The 16,169-nt window shown below is 45.9% G+C and overlaps 1 protein-coding gene across 3 annotated transcripts in view; it reads left to right on the forward strand.

The window, feature by feature from the left end:
• Positions 1–866: 866 nt before the first annotated feature.
• Positions 867–16,169, forward strand: part of miga1 (mitoguardin 1) — a 90,432-nt gene continuing 75,129 nt past the window's right edge. For all 3 annotated transcript variants that reach the window (XM_041207531.1, XM_041207533.1, XM_041207532.1), the window contains exons 1-4: positions 867–1,216; positions 1,355–1,534; positions 5,638–5,827; positions 14,803–14,933. In XM_041207531.1, the coding sequence (XP_041063465.1) occupies positions 1,427–1,534; positions 5,638–5,827; positions 14,803–14,933 (429 nt within the window). In that variant the 5' untranslated portion in view covers positions 867–1,216; positions 1,355–1,426. The remainder of the gene's footprint in view (positions 1,217–1,354; positions 1,535–5,637; positions 5,828–14,802; positions 14,934–16,169) is intronic.

Below are 16,169 nucleotides of genomic sequence, written 5' to 3' on the forward strand. Positions count from 1 at the left end.
GGGCATCATTGGCAAGGCCAGCATTTGTGGCCCATCCCTAATTGCCCTTGAATTGAGTGGCAGTGGGTCTGGAGTCACATGTCGGCCAGACCAGCTAAAGAAGGCAGATTTCCTTCCCTGAAAGTGAGCCTGATGGGTTTTTGCGTTATGGTCACCATTAAGAGAGTAGCTTTATATTGAAGGGTCATGAGGACTCGAAACGTCAACTCTTTTCTTCTCCGCCGATGCTGCCAGACCTGCTGAGTTTTTCCAGGTAATTGTTTTTGTTTTAGCTTTATTGTCTTGAAATTCATCATTTCAGCAGTATTCAGACACAATGAACTTTGTGCCCAGACCAAAGCTTCAGGTACAGTGAAGAGCCTGTTTTAGCTTTATATTCCAGTCTTGTTCACTGAATTTAACTTCAACCAGCAGCTGTGGTGAGATTTGAACCCATGGCCCCAGGGCATTGGCCTGAGCCTCTGGATTACTGGTCTAGTGACACTTAGCGCTACACCAACATCTCCTCCTAAATTATCTTGAAGAAGAATGTCCTGACCGATATTCATCCCTCAGTTAACATCACAAAAACGGGTGATCCGATCATTAGCCCATTGCTCTTTGTTGGGATAAGTCGGCTGCCACATTTCCAACATTTCCAAAAGTACCTCATGGCGCTGCAGAGCAATTGGAGAGGGCGGGTGGTCGTGAAAGGCGCTACATCAATGCAAGTCTTTCTTGCTCCCTCTCTCTCTCTCTCTGTCTCTTCCATCATTGCCGGGTGGCATGTGGTGAAGCATTTGGAACCCGGAAGTGGTGAGTTTTGGTATATTGTCAATCATATCAGGGGAATGGACAAAGAGCCCGGGGGTTGGGTGGGAGGGAGGAGGAGGCTTTGAATGCAGCAGTAACAAGCAGATAGCTTCACTCCCTCGGCCGCAGCAGGAAACCAGCACCCCTCCAGCCACAGACAGCGACCCCGCTGCATTCTCTGCCCACCTCTTCTACCCAGTCACAAGGTGGAGGAGGTTCGGGTCCCTCCTCCTCCTCCTCTGAGGGTTGGCGAGTGTATTTGACAGGCACCTCGGTGCATTAATGCGTCGGAAAGAATCCAGCTTTCAACTCGCACACCTTTCCGACCAAATGCGAAATTATTTCAACCTTCTCTTCATTTCACCTCCCTGTGGGGCGCAAACAGAAAACCGAGGCTGAGGTTGCTCGGTGTTGCAATATCAAGGTAGGGGTTGTGAAGAAAAATACACCGATGTTATTCCTGAATTTCTGGCTGGAAAACAATGCCGATAATTATCGTTGAATGCAAAATTACCCGGCCGATCTATTTCTGGTCGAATAACGTGTGTTTTGCATTTGTCAGGTTGCCCCCCCTCCCACACTCACCCCCTTCACAGGTCGGCTGGCGGCTGAAAGGGGATGGAAAATCGAAGATATGCCAGATCTACCCGAGGGACACATTAAGGATCCAGCGAGTCATTTGAAGAACCTGGCGCTGCGAGCAGCTGACCTGCCGGTGTCTCTGTACAATACCCTGTCCGAGGTCAGGCCACTTCGCACCTCCAACCGAATGTCTTCGTGGGCACCAAAGCTGGATAAAAGCTACCCCATCCCGTATTTAGGTTCTACAAAGGAGGGGAGGGGAGGGAGGGGGGGTGGGGGTGGGAGTTCTGCAAGCTCATCAGCTTTTATCAGGCTACAGTTTTGAAAAATTCTGTTTTTGTTGACTCCCTATTCCTGCAATCAGCAGAATGGCACGCGTTTGTGACACTGCCCGAGAGAGGTCAGGGGGGTCCCTGGGGGGTCTCTCAGTGTTTACACAGGTCCCTGGGGAGCGTGTCAGCATTTGCAGGGGGTCCCTGGGGAGTGTGTCAGCATTTGCAGGGGGTCCCTGGGGAGTGTGTCAGCATTTGCAGGGGGTCCCTGGGGAGTGTGTCAGTATTTGCAAGGGGTCCGTGGGGAGTGTGTCAGTGTTTACAGGAGGTCCATGGGAGTGTGTCAGTATTTGCAGGGGGTCCCTGGGAATGTGTCATTATTTACAGGGGATCCGTGGGAGTCTCTCAGTATTTACACAGGTCCCTGGGCAGTATCTCAGTATTTTCACGGGGTCCCTGGGAGTGTATCCATATTTACAAGGGGTCCCTGGGAGTCTCTCAGTATTTACACAGGTCCCTGGGGAGTGTGTCAGTTTTTGCAAGGGTTCCCCAGGGAGTGTGTCAGCATTTACAGGGGGTCTCTGGGGAGCGTGTCAGCATTTACAGGGAGTCCCTGAGGAGCGTGTCAGCATTTACAGGGTGTCCCTGGGGAGTGTGTCAGCATTGACAGGGGGGTCCCTGGGGAGTGTGTCAGCATTCATAGGGGGTCCCCAGGGAGTGTGTCAGCATTCACAAGGGGTCCCTGGGGAGTGTGTCAGCATTCACAGGGGGTCCCCGGGGAGTGTGTCAGTATTTACAGGGGGTCCCCGGGGAGTGTGTCAACATTTACAGGTGGGTCCCTGGGGAGTGTGTCAGTATTCACAGGGGGTCCCCGGGGAGTGTGTCAGCATTTACAGGGGGCCCCTGGGGAGTGTGTCAGCATTTACAGGGGGTCACCAGGGAGCGTGTCAGTATTTGTGGAAATTTAAAGTCACTTGTAGGGTGCATTTGTTTCAAGTGTTTCCATAAACTGTATTGGCTGTGAGTTTAAGCCATTGAACTGTAATGTTTTTATATTTGTTCATGGGATGTGGATGATGTGCCCATTTATTTGCCTATTTCTAGTTGCCTTGAGAAACTTGCCTTAGAAATACTACAGACTTTGTGTGATGATGCTCCCATAATGATATTAGGTCGGCAATTGCATAATTATGACCTACCAATGATGAAAGAATAGTGATATATGTCCAAGTCAGGATGGTACATTAGTTGAAGGTGAACTTGGAGGTGATAGTGTTCTTGCAGCATTGCTCCTTTGTTAAAAATTCATTCATGGATTGAGGGCTTCACTGACTGGACCAGCATTTATTGCCCATCTGTAGTTGCCCTTGAGAAGGTGGTGGTGAACTGTCTTGTTGAACTGCTGCAGCCAACATGGTGTAGGTACACCCACATTGCTGTTAGGAAGGGACTTCCAGGATTTTGACCAAGTGACAGTGAAGGAACAATATATTTCCAAGTCAGGATGGTGAGTGGCTTGGAGGGGAACTTCCAGCTGGTGGTGTTCCCATGTACCTGCTGCCCTTGTCCTTCTAGATGGTAGCAATCGTGCATTTGGAAGATGCTGCCTATGGAGCCTTGGTGAGTTCCTGCAGTGCATCTTGTAGATGGTACACGTTGCTGCCACTGTGCACCGGTGGTGGAGGGAGTGAATGTTTGTGGGAGAGGTGCCAATCAAGCGGGCTGCTTTGTCCTGGATGGTGTCAAGCTCCTTGAGTGTTGTTGGAGTTGCACTCATCCAGGCAAGTGGAGAGTATTTCATCACACTCCTGACTTGTGTCTTGTAGATGGTGGGCAGGCTTTGGGGACTCAGGAGGTGAGTTACTCACCATAGGATTCCTAGCCACTGACTTGCTCTTACAGCCACAGTATTTATATGACTAATCCAGTTCAGTTTCTGGTCAATGGTAACCCCCAAGATATTGATAGTAGGGGATTCAGCGATGGTCATGCCATTGAATGTCAAGGGGTGATAGTTAAATTCTCTCTTGTTGGAGATGGTCATTGCCTGGCACATGTATGGCACGAATGTTACTTGCCACTTGTCAGCCCAAGCCTGGATATTGTCCAGGTTTTGCTGCATTATATTACTCTTGATGGCTTTAACAAACACAAAATCTATCAATTTCAGTTTTGCAACTTTCAATTTGCCCCCAGCCTAAACAATTTTTGGAAGAACAGTGTTGCTGATTTCCACTACCCTTTGTGTGAAGATGTCTTTCCTGACATCAAATGTCTTATTCTAATTTTAATGTTATGCCCCCTTGTTCTGGACTTCCCAAATCATCCTACTAATTATGCAGTTGTATAAAGCTCTTGTTAGACTTCATCTGAAGGACTGCATTGAGTTTTGGCCACTGCACCTCTGAAAGAATGTATTGGCTTTGGATGGGTACAACACATGTTTATCAAAATGACACTCGGACTAAAAGAATTAAATTATGAGGATTTAAATTAGGTGACACTAAGTTTGGTTTTTAAAAGCCTGAAGGAGGAAGGGGAGATTTGGGGAGTTGGGATGAATTTTCTCACCAGTTGGCTGTTCTGAGATTTTGGTAAAGAATGAGTTTAAGTGGGAGAGGGTACAATACATCTTGATTTCAACACAATCAGAATGTAGGAAGGAGGTTGAGTATGTAGTGCAGAATAGTTTTTTTTATTCAATTGTGGGATGTGAACCTTGCTGGCTAGGCCAGCATTTATTCCAATTCTTAATTGCCCTTGAGAAGCTGTTGTTGAGCTGCCTTCTTGAACCGCTGCAGTCCATATGTTGTTGAGCTGCCTTCTTGAACCGCTGCAGTCCATATGGTATGGGTGCACCCGCATTGCTGTTAGGGAGGGAGTTCCAGGATTTTGACCCAGCAACAGAAGGAACAGTGATATCATTCCAAGTCAGGATGGTGAGTGGCTTGGAGGGGATCTTCCAGGTGGTGGTGTTCCCATGTATCTGCTGCCCTCGTTCCTCTAGGATGCAGAGGCTGCAGGTTTGGAAGGAGGCTTGGCGAGTTGCTGCACTGCATCTTGTAGATGGTACACACTGCAGCCACTGTGCATCCGTGGTGGAGGGAGTGAAAGTTGAAGGTGGTGGAAGGGCTGCTGATCAAGTGGGCTACTTTGTCCTGTTGATTCAGAAGAAGTAGAGGTGGAAGTTTCTGGGAGTACAGACCATAGCAACACTGACCTAATTGAAGAGGTGGACTATTTGCTGTTTCTAGAAGCTGTAATAGCTGAGTGTTTGCAGCTCATCAAACCAACAAGAACTAATTTAAAAGTATCTTGTAACTGATGGGTGCACTTAATAATAAAGATATGAAATTAGCAAACACAAAATGTGGTTGAAATTTGGAATTCTCTTCCGCAAATGGCAATTGGTACTTGATCAATTGTTAATTTTAAAACTGCGATTGATGGATTTTTAATAGCCAAAGATGTTAAGGAATATGGGACAAAGGCAGGCATGTGGCGTTAGGTTGCAGATCACTTATGATCTCATTAAACAGGCTCGAGGAGGTAAATGACTTACTCCTGTTCTTATGTTCCTAAGATGTTGGCAGCCTGTCAGAGCCAGTATCTTTCTTGAATGGAAACAGAAGGTGAGCTCTTGCTCTGCCTGGCTGCTTGGTGAGTTTCTGCAGTGTGTAGTTGAGCCATACAGATCAGGAAGGTCATAGATTCAGTGCCGAGTAAAGCCAAGGGAGTTGTTTGTCTGTCACCGTTGGTTTCATCATCATCACCGGCAACATCACCTTCACCAACAAGAATCATATTATAGAACCTTACAGAATAGAAGGAGGCCATTTGTGTGACTTGCCAATCATTTCCCCCCAGAAGGAATGTTGTATTGCAGTGTTTCAGAACCAGTAATTTCAGAAATCCCTTGCAAGATGTCTTTTTGCATTAATTAATAAATACATTTATGAATAAATCAGCTTTCCTTTCCTGCCTGCCTTAGGTAAAGCTCTCTCCTCTTGTGAGGAAACTCTTGCTGATCTCCGTCGTGGGGGCTGCTTCACTCGCTATTTTGGCTCATCAGTTAAAACGAAAGCGTGGGAGGAAGCAGAAGGAGAAGGAGAAGGAGCAGTTGCCATGGGAACAAGAGCTTTTTGTTCCTGAATTTTCCAGGACAGCAGCTTCAGAAAAAGGTAAATGTGGGCACGTTTAATTTAGCTGGCTTCGTGTTTTCTGTTTCATACGTTCCGTTACAGCCTATAACTGATTTTCTCACCTTGACTTCCCAGAATGTTTTCTTGCAATATACTGATCACTCTGGGGAATAGGAACAGGTGAAGCCATTTGGCTCCTCAGGCCTGTTTTGCCATTCAGTTCGATCATGGCTAATCCATGTCTCAACTCCATTTTAAAAAAAATCATTCCAGGATTGTGGGCCTCAATCATCCTTAATTGCCCTTGAGAACATAGGATACAGGAGCAGGAGTAGGCCATTCGGCCCATCGAGCTTGCTCCACCATTCAAACAGATCGTGGCTGATCATCTACTTCAACGCCATTTCCCCCCCACTATCTCCATATCCCTTGATATCATTAGTCTCCAGAAATCTATCGATCTCTGTCTTGAACATGCTCAGCGACTGAGCCTCCACAGCCCCCTGGGGTAGAGAATTCCAAAGATTCACCACCCTCTGAGAGAAGAAATTCTTCCTCATCTCTGTCCTAAATGGCCTGCCCTTTATTCTGAGGTGGTGTCCCCTGGTTCTAGACTCACCAGCCAGGGGGAACATCGTTTCTACATCTGCCCTGTCATGCCTGTAAGAATTTTGTGAGTTCCGATGAGCCACCTTCTCGACAATGGAAAGGCTTGCTAGGCCATTTCGGAGGGCAGTTAAGAATAACCCTCACTGCTGAAAGTCTGGAGTCAAAAATAGGCCAGACCAGGTAGAGGTGGCAGATTTCCTTCCCTAAAAGTCAGTTGTAGACCGGAGTATTATTTATTTAGCCAATGCAAATCCCCAAAGCCAAGCAATAGCCTCTTCATTTGCTGAGTTTAAGGTGATTAGTGCCACTTAGCCCGTACAGGGGACACTCCTTGGCAACGTGCAGCATTGTTTGTGACTTTCTATAAGTGTATAAGGGGTTTGTACTGAGGCATCAGCGGTGGACGTTCGCCTGTCTTGAATCTGTTTAGTAAGGACCACACTCCCGGTGGCAGTTCGAAGCCTGCCATTCAACAAGATGGAGTTTGTCGCAAGGAATTTGTTAGTGACTTTCCGTGTTTCCCATTCCTTGATCCAAAGGATGTCTGTTCTGATCTCACTCAGGAAGGGTGCTGATCTGGAAGGTGGGCAGCAGGTGGGCTGCAGGTGGACCAGATGGATTTTTATGACAATCTGCTAGTTACATGCTCACCATTACAGAGATGGTGGGCAGATTCTCGGCAATGGAAGGCAAATCAGAGGCCTTCTAGTTCAAAAGGAGCAGCAGAATGTAATGGAAGGTAAGTTTATAGAGAGGGTGCTTCAACATGGAGATGCCCTCTCACCAACTTTTAAAAAACTAAATAATGGCTTTCTGTAGAGGTGTGGTAGGGGAGAACTCCTCTACGGGGTGGCCGGTGGCTGCTTCTGCACCTAGGCAGGCAGGGTGGGCCTCTAGGTCTGCCTGGTGTGCTAGGCCCCAGCCTGGCACCAGAAGCCTCCCCCAGAAGCACTTAAACTGGCTCCGGCTGCTCCCGGGAACCTGGAGGTGACTGGAAAATCCCAGTTGGCCTCATTGAATTGCCCTTAATTAGGCTATCAGTGAGTCTACCCACAGATTGGGGGTGAGTAGCTTTGCCAGCTCCCATTCCCGCATCAACAAAGGTGGCTCGGAGTAGGGATGGAGTTGGGCAGGAAATCCAGCCCTAAGTTTGTACAATCTGTCTTCGTGGTTTAGCTCTTTTAGCCTGGCATTGTTGTGTGAATCTGTGATGCACCCCTTCCAAGATCTATATATCTCCTTGAGGTGCGGTGCCCAAAATTGAAAGCAGGATGCCAATCGGATTTGACCAAGGCTGCGTACAACTGAAGCATCAGTTCCTCACTTTTGAATCTCCTTGAGAAAAAGGCCAGAATTCAAACTAGCTGCTGCACTTACTTTTTTATACTGACTGCCATTCACCTCTTTCAGTCTGCCTGACTGAAACTTCAATTAACTCCCAGAAAGGAGAGGTCTTTGTGAAGGCACTCCTCTCTCAGAAGTTCAATTATTAATGCTTAAATGGCACAGATTGTACAGACTGCATTTCCCAAATCCTTCGATTAATTGCAGGTAGAAAGAAAAAAAGCTACGTTAATATAGTATCTTTCCCAACCTCAGGATATCCCAAGGTGATTTACCACAAAGGAACTATTTCTGATGTGTAGTCACTGTGGCAACACAGAAAATTTGGTAGCCATTTTGAACACAGGAACCTCCCACAAGAAAGTAATGGGGTAACTAATCAGATGATCTGATGCTGATTAAGAGATAAATACTGACCAGGAAGAACTTCCCTGCTCTTCTTAAAAATAGTGGCATGGGATCTTAAAAGGGGAGGCTGGGACTTAGTTCAAAGTCACATCAGAAAGTCAGCACCTCCAACAGTGCTGTAGTCCCTCTGTACTCAGATTGAACCTTTAACCCAAAAGTTATTAAGAGTTGTTGAATATGTCACCACAGAAAATCATCAAACCAGATGCCATAAATAGCCTTAAGGAGCAATCAAACATGTAGGTCTGGAGAGAAAAAAAAAGATTGAAGAGCATGGTGAGCAGATAGTGGTTGGGGATTGATCTATGAAAATGGAACAGCCCTGTTTGAGACTAATGGCACCTTCTGTTTTTAAACGTTCTTATATTCTTATGTTTTTAAATGTCCCTGAGGATGACCTTTGTATTCATTGCCATATGGTAATTTAAAGCAGAACGTTTTCAATCCTTATGTGGAATTGCGGGTCAAATACAGGTTAAGTGTCCAGAAGAAAACTGACAGCTTATGCACATCTGAATGTAGATTCATCCACTAATTTTCTATTAAAAGGTTTACCATATGCTGATTGCACTCTGAGTTCACAGATTGATAGTTAAAGGATTTGAGAATGTTCTCTATACTGAACTTTGTGTTGTACTGATGCAAGGCTGTATTGTTGGGTTCCTAGGATAAGGTATTAAACTGAGACCCTCATTGCCTATTCTGATGGTTAGGTTGGAATTTAAAGATTTCATGCCACCATTCATAGATGAGCAGGGAGTTCTGGTATCTGGGGCAACCTGTCTCCCTCAGCCAACACCATCAAGAACAGATTAGTTGGCTGTTTGCCTTGATTGCTGTTTGTGGGACTTTATCTGTACGCAAATTGGCTGCTCTACTTCCCTACTTTACAGTAATGACTGCATTTCACAAACACTTTGTTGGCTGCGACATGCTTTGATGCATCCTGAAGCCATGAAAAGCGCTGTGTATAATGCAGGCCTTCTTACAGAAGCCTCATTTGATGGGTCAGTGCAGATTCTTGTACGTTGGCCATATCTATTTCATTGCAAGTTAAGAAACATTAAAAAGCTAACACGCTTTATCAGTGTAGCTAGGGTACATAAGATTACATAAGATATATAACACAGGAACAGGCCATTCTGCCCAACTTGTCCATGTTGCTGTTTATGCTCCACTCAAGCCTTCTCCTATCTTTCCCCATCTAAATCTGCCATTCATTCCCTTCTCCCTCATATGCTTGTCTATCTTCCCCGTAAATACATCTATTCTATTCACTTCGATCACTCCCTGGGTGGTACTGAGTTCCACATTCTCACCACCCTCTGGGTAAAGGAGTTTCTTCTGAATTCCCTATTGGCTTTCTGGTGACCATCTTATATTGATGGCCTCTGGTTATGCTCTTCCCCACAAGAGGAAACATTCTCCCTGTATCCAATCAATCAAAACCTTTCATCATTTCAAAGATCTCGATAAGGTCACACTCAGCTTTCTCTTTTCAAGAGAAAAGAGGCCCAGCCTGTCAATCCTTTCCTGATATATATCTCTGGTATCACCCAATCTTCTCTGTACTCTCTCCAGGATCTCTATCCTTTTTATAATGTGGCATCCAGAACTGCACACAGTGCGCTAAGTGTGGTCTTAACAGGTTTAGCATAACTTTGCTACTTTTCAATTCTATCCCTCTAGAAATTAAGCCCAGTGCTTAGTTTGTTTTTTGTAAGGCCTTGCTAACCTGTGGCACCACTTTTAGTGACGGGTGTATTTGTACTCTAGGATCCCTTTGTTCCTCTAACCCACCTAGAGTTGCACCTTCCAGGTAACAAGTGACCTCCCTATTCTTCCTAACAAAACGCCAATTATTAGCCCATTCTGCAGCTAATTAATGTTGTCCTGTAATTTGTTGCATTCCTCCTCAGCTTTGACTATACCCCTAATTTGGTGCCATCCACAAATTTAAAAATTGCGTTTTTGATTCCAAAGTCTAATTGTTAAATTGTGAACCAATGATAACCTTTGACCAGATTTACAGAACAAGGAGTTACTAATAATGGAACAGATGGAGCAGCTAAGAAGCTCATCTGAATGGCTGATATTGTAGAATGTGTGCAATTTCTCAGCTTTCTCTGTTCTGGTTGAAACAGAACCCTGTCCACAATTCTACAAGGCACAAGTCAGGAGTGTGATGGAATACTCTCTTCTTGCCTGGAGGAGCACAGCTCCAACAATACTCAAGAAGCTTGACAACATCCAAGGCAAGTCAGCCTACTTGATTGGCACTCCCAACTGTGCCGATGCACAGTGATGGCAGTGTGCACTTGCCTGGATGAGTGCAGTTCCAACAACACTCAAGAGGCATGACACCATCCAGGACAAAGCAGCCCACTTGATTGGCACCCCTTCCACAAACACACACTCCCTCCACCACCAACGAACAGTGGCAGCAGTGTGTACCATCTACAAGATGCACTGCAGAAACTCACCAAGGTTCCTTAGACAGCATCTTCCAAACCCACGGCCACTACTATCTCGAAGGACAAGGGCAGCAGATACACCGGAACACCACTATCCGGAAGTTCCCCTCCAAGTCCCTCACCGTTCTGACTTGGAAATATATCGCCGTTCTCTCACTGTCACTGGGTCAAAATCCTGGAACTCTGTGGGTGTACCTGCACCACATGGACTGCAACTTCTGAAGACCTTTAAGAAAAAGCAATAAATGCTGGCCTTGCCAGCGAAATCCGCTTGCCAACAACGAACAAAAAAAAAATTAAAGCGGCATACTGAATTAAATGGTCTCCGCCATGTGCCAAAATACAGCAGAAATCTGTGTCATTTTTCATTTTCAGCTCGGTGAGGCAGCTAAAATCAGGTTCCTAGATGGCTTACCACAATAGCTGTGCACTCTCCCTCCTCCCACTGCCCTTGCCAGGATTTTTTTAATGGGTTTCTATTATGAATGCAAAATTTTAATGCTGTTTGACAATCGGAAAGCAGTAATGGGTTTTAACATGTAATTGTGTCTCTCCTGATTGAAGAGCCTCTTATAAGCTGACCACGCCAGTGCGTATCAAGTGGAAACACTTAAACATTGAACCAAAACTTCCCCATTCTCACTTCTAATTGGAATCAATAGAGATAAAGATTTTTTTCCATGTGCTCATCCAGCTAAGTGATATCACTGAGACAAAAACAAAGAACTGCGGGTGCTGGAAATCCAAAACAAAAACAGAAACAGAAATATCTGGAAAAACTCTGCAGGTCTGGCAGCATCGGTGGAGAAGAAAAGAGTTGACGTTTCAAGTCCTCATGACCCTTCAACAGAACTAAGTAAAAATAGGAAAGGGGTGAAATATAAGCTGGTTTAAGGGGGCGTGGGGGGGATGGTTGGGACAAGAAGAGCTAGGTAAAGGGCCAGTGATAGGGGGAGATAACCAAAAGATGTCACAGACATAAGGACAAAGAGGTGTTGAAGGTGGTGATATTATCTAAAGGAATGTGCTAATTAAGGGTAGAAAGCAGGACAAACAAGGTACAGATAGCTCTAGTGGGGATGGGGTGGGGAGAAGGAATACTAAAAAGGCTAAAAGGTAGAGATAAACAATGGGTGGAAATACATTTAGAAATAATGGAAATAGGTGGGAAAAGAAAAATCTATATAAGTTATTGGAAAAAACAAAAAGGAGGGGGAAGAAACAGCAAGTGGGTGGGGATGGAGGAGAGAGTTCAAGATCTAAAGCTGTTGAACTCAATATTCAGTCCGGAAGGCTGTAAAGTGCCTAGTTGGAAGATGAGGTGCTGTTCCTCCAGTTTGCGTTGAGCTTCACTGGAGCAATGCAGCAGGCCAAGGATGGACATGTGGGCATGAGAGCAGGGTGGAGTGTTTAAATGGCAAGCGACAGAGAGGTCTGGGTAATGCTTGCGGACAGACCGAAGGTGTTCTGCAAATTGGTCACCCAGTCTGCGTTTGCTCTCTCCAATGTAGAGGAAACCGCATTGGGAGCAACGAATGCAGTAGACTAAGTTGAGGGAAGTGCAAGTGAAATGCTGCTTCACTTGAAAGGAGTGTTTGGGCCCTTGGACGGTGAGGAGAGGGTAAGTGAAGGTGCAGGTGTTGCATCTTCTGTGGTTGCATGGGAAGGTGCCGTGGGAGGGGTCGAAGAGAAGGGGGTTGATGGAGGAGTGGACCAGGGTTCACGGAGGGAACGATTCCTACGGAATGCCGCCGGGGGGGTGAAGGGAAGATGTATTTGGTGGTGGCATCATGCTGGAGTTGGCGGAAATGGCAGAGGATGATCCTTTGAATGCGGAGGCTGGTGGGGTGATAAGTGAGGACCGGGGGACCCTATCATGTTTCCGTCGCATCTGTTCTGATTTCTGATGATGCCACTTTCAAAAACAGTTCCTCTGACATGCCCTCCTTCTTCCTTAACCGAGGTTTTCCACCCACGGTGGTTGACAGGGCCCTCAACCGTGTCCGGCCCATCTCCCGTACATCCACCCTCACGCCTTCTCCTCCCTCCCAGAAACATGTTGTGTAATTGATATCACTGCTGGGGTTCAGAACATATTGTATTTCTCTTTTGTTTCAGTTTGTGTGGTACATTTTGTAAGTGTTAATAACACTTCAAAAATACATTTTAAATAGCAGTAGCCTTGGGAATATTTGCTAAAGGGATGCTTTGCTGTTTGATAGAAAAAAAATTTAAAAGGAAGGAACTTGCATTTATATAGCCCCTTTCATGGCTTCAAATTGTCCCAAAGCGTTTTACAGCAAATGAAGTAATTTGGAAGCGCAGCCAATGTTGAAATGTAGGAAATGGAGCAGTCAGTTTGTTCACAGCAAGCTCCCACAGACAGCAGTGTGTTAATGACTAGGTCATCTGTTTTGATGATATCAGTTGAGTGATAAATATCAGTCAGGACACAGGGAGAACTTCCTCACTCTTATTTGAAATAGTGCCGTGGGATCCTTTATGTTCACGTGCAGTGCTCGTTTAACATCTCATCTGAAAGATGGCAATTCTGATAGTGCTGCACACCCTCAGTACAGCTTTGGAGCGTCAGTATAGATTTGAACCCATGGTGCGATTTGAACCCATGGTTGTTTTAGAGGCATTTTACCCACTGGGCCATGGCTGACAAAAGAAGCGATGTGACATGTTAAGAGCCTGTACAGCCGAGTGACGTTGTAGAGAAAGATTATCCTAATTGGTGGGTGTTCAGCTTCAGTTGTACAGAACCTCGGTCAGACTGCAGCATTCACTTTTGAGTTCGGCACTTCAAGAAGGATGTATTGGCCTTGGTTAGGGAAGGCCCAGAAGGAAAAAACAGTTCAGACCCAATACTCTTATTTCCCAATTTTACTGGTGTTCCATTTTAAGATATACAAGACCAGATTGGACCAGTATTACTGTTTTTCCCTTCGGGGTCGGGGGGGGGGTGGTGGGCGGAGGGGGGTAACAAATTAAGGTTAAAGTTTGAGGACAACTGAGTTTAGGAAGTTGAGGAGTGATCTAATTAATGTCTTCAAAACGACTCAACAACATGTGAAAGGAAAGCTCAAGGTGACTCTTTGCCAATCTACTGCTCCATTAATCCTCAATCAAATCTCTCTGGTTAACTCAAATTGCTTTGCTCTTTCAATTAGGGACGGCAGATGTACAAAGACTGCAACCTTTCTGAGTGCAGGTAGCACGATTAATGTATTTTAAAAAATTCATTCAGGGTATGTGAGCTTTGCTGGCTGGGCCAGCATTTATTGCCCATCTCTAATTGCCCTTGAGAAGGTGGTGGTGAGCTGCCTTCTTGAACCGCTGCAGTCCCTGTGGTGTAAGTACACCCACAGTGCTGTTAGGAAGGGAGTTCCAGGATTTTGACCCAGCAACAGTGAAGGAACAGTGATATATTTTCAAGTCAGGATGGTGTGTGACTTGGAGGGGAACTTCCAGGTGGTGGTGTTCCCATCTATCTACTGCCCTTGTCCTTCTAGATGGTAGTGCTCCTGGGTTTGGAAGGTGCTTTCGAAGGAGCCTTGGTGAATTCCTGCAGTGCATCTTGTAGATGGTACACACTGCTGCTACTGTGCATCAGTGGAGGAGGGAGTGAATGTTTGTGGATGTGGTGCCAATGAAGTGGGCTTCCTTGTCCTGGACATGTCTATCTTCTTGAGTGTTGTGGGAGCTGCACTCATCCAGGCAAGTGGGGAGTATTCCATCACACTCCTGACTTGTGCCTTGTAGATGGTGGACAGGCTTAGGGGAGTCAGGAGGTGAGTTACTCGTTGCACGATTCCTAGCCTCTGACCTGCTCTTGTAGCCACAATATTTATATGGCTGAGGGTAAAAGATCCTGTCGGCATTCTTGGGAGCTCTCCCTGGTGACCTGGTCGATATTCCCCAACCAATGTGATTAAAAATAGTCTATCTGGCTTTTGCAGTGCTCCCAGTTTGAGCTGCCACATTTGCTGCATCACTGCAAGTGACTACATTTCAAAAGTCTTTCATTCAAAGCGCTTTTGGACACGCTGAGGTTGTGAACTGTGCTATATTAGTACAAGTCCTTTCTGTCTTTCAAGCTGTGAAAGTCAACAGGGTAAAGCAAAAGATGCATTTGCGACAAGGTCACCCTCTCTTTGTGATTTTCATCCGCAGGTTCCAGTTGTGCGAGCAGTCGACAAAATCTGAGCCTCTCCTTGCAGTCGAAGGGGTCGCACTCGCTTAACACGTATGCCTCTCTGGGACTGCTCAGCAAGTACTCTGGCTCAGCGCAGAGCCTGGCCTCGGTAAGTGGATGATGAGCAGTGAGTCAAATCTTCAGGGGTTTACTCTCACTCAGACAGGAAGGAGTGGTGCATCGTGAGCCATAGGGGCAGGGTCAGGGGAAATACATCCTGCCAGCCGGGGCAGAAAAGCTGAGCAGGTGCTGACCGGGAGCTGCCAACTGACCCTCATTGCTGCAATTTTATACTAATTGGATTAGTCCAGTCAGGGAAGGTGATGGAGGCTCGGCAAAGAGTCTGTGTACAATCTGATACCACGTGACTATATCTGGCAAAATTCAGTAACCAGCACATATATACAGATGACGCGTAGGAATTAGGTGGAGATGATGGTGAAGTGGTTAAGTCACTGGACCAGTAATCCAGGCCAGTGGAACGTGGGTTCAAATCTCACCAAAGCAGCAGGTGGAATTTAAATTAATTCAGTAAATCTGAAATTGGAAGCTTGCCTCAGTAATGGTGACCATGACGGCTATCATCTATTGATGCAAAAGCTCCTCTGGTTCACTAATGCCCTTTAGGGAAGGAAATCTGCCATCCTTCCCTGGTCTGGCCCACAGCAATGTGTTCGACTCTTAACGGCCCTCTGCAATAACCTAGCAAGCTGCTCATTTCAAGGGCAATTAGGGTTGGGCAACAAATGCCAATGACTCCCACATCCCATGTAAGAATTAAAAAAAAAATGGGACCATAACAGCCTACATGACACAACAGAATGGGGAACATTGTCTGCAGACTTCAGTCAATTCCCAATTCACAAGTCAACTGTTCCCAGTAAATCATAACTGGCCACAGCCAAAGCTGGCTGACAAAATTGAGTGCCAAATGATTTCTGGTTGGATTTCCCAGTTGTTCTGGCTGCCTACCAGTTATTCCCAGCGGAGGCTGGTTAGACACAGTTGCAGCCTTCAACTTATTTTACTTTCTGGGCAAAAGGTGGGCTGCACTTTTCCATTTGGAGCGTCTGTACAACAACCACCCAGGGTCTGATTAATCTGTACCTCAATACAGCTTCATTTCAGATCAAAGACAGATTTGTAAAAATCTTACAAATATTATTAGCAGCTGCAAATGAAGCAACTTTCCAGAGGATTGAAATGGTGTTTTTTTTAGAAATTCATTCATGGGATTTGAGCATCGCTGACCGGGTCAGCATTTATTGTCCATGCCTAGTTGCCCTTGAGAAGGTGGTGGTGAGCTGCCTTCTTGAACTGTTGCAGTCCGTGCAGTGTAATGGTG

Source organism: Carcharodon carcharias, chromosome 16 (genome assembly GCF_017639515.1).
Source record: "Carcharodon carcharias isolate sCarCar2 chromosome 16, sCarCar2.pri, whole genome shotgun sequence".
Taxonomy (NCBI): domain Eukaryota; kingdom Metazoa; phylum Chordata; class Chondrichthyes; order Lamniformes; family Lamnidae; genus Carcharodon; species Carcharodon carcharias.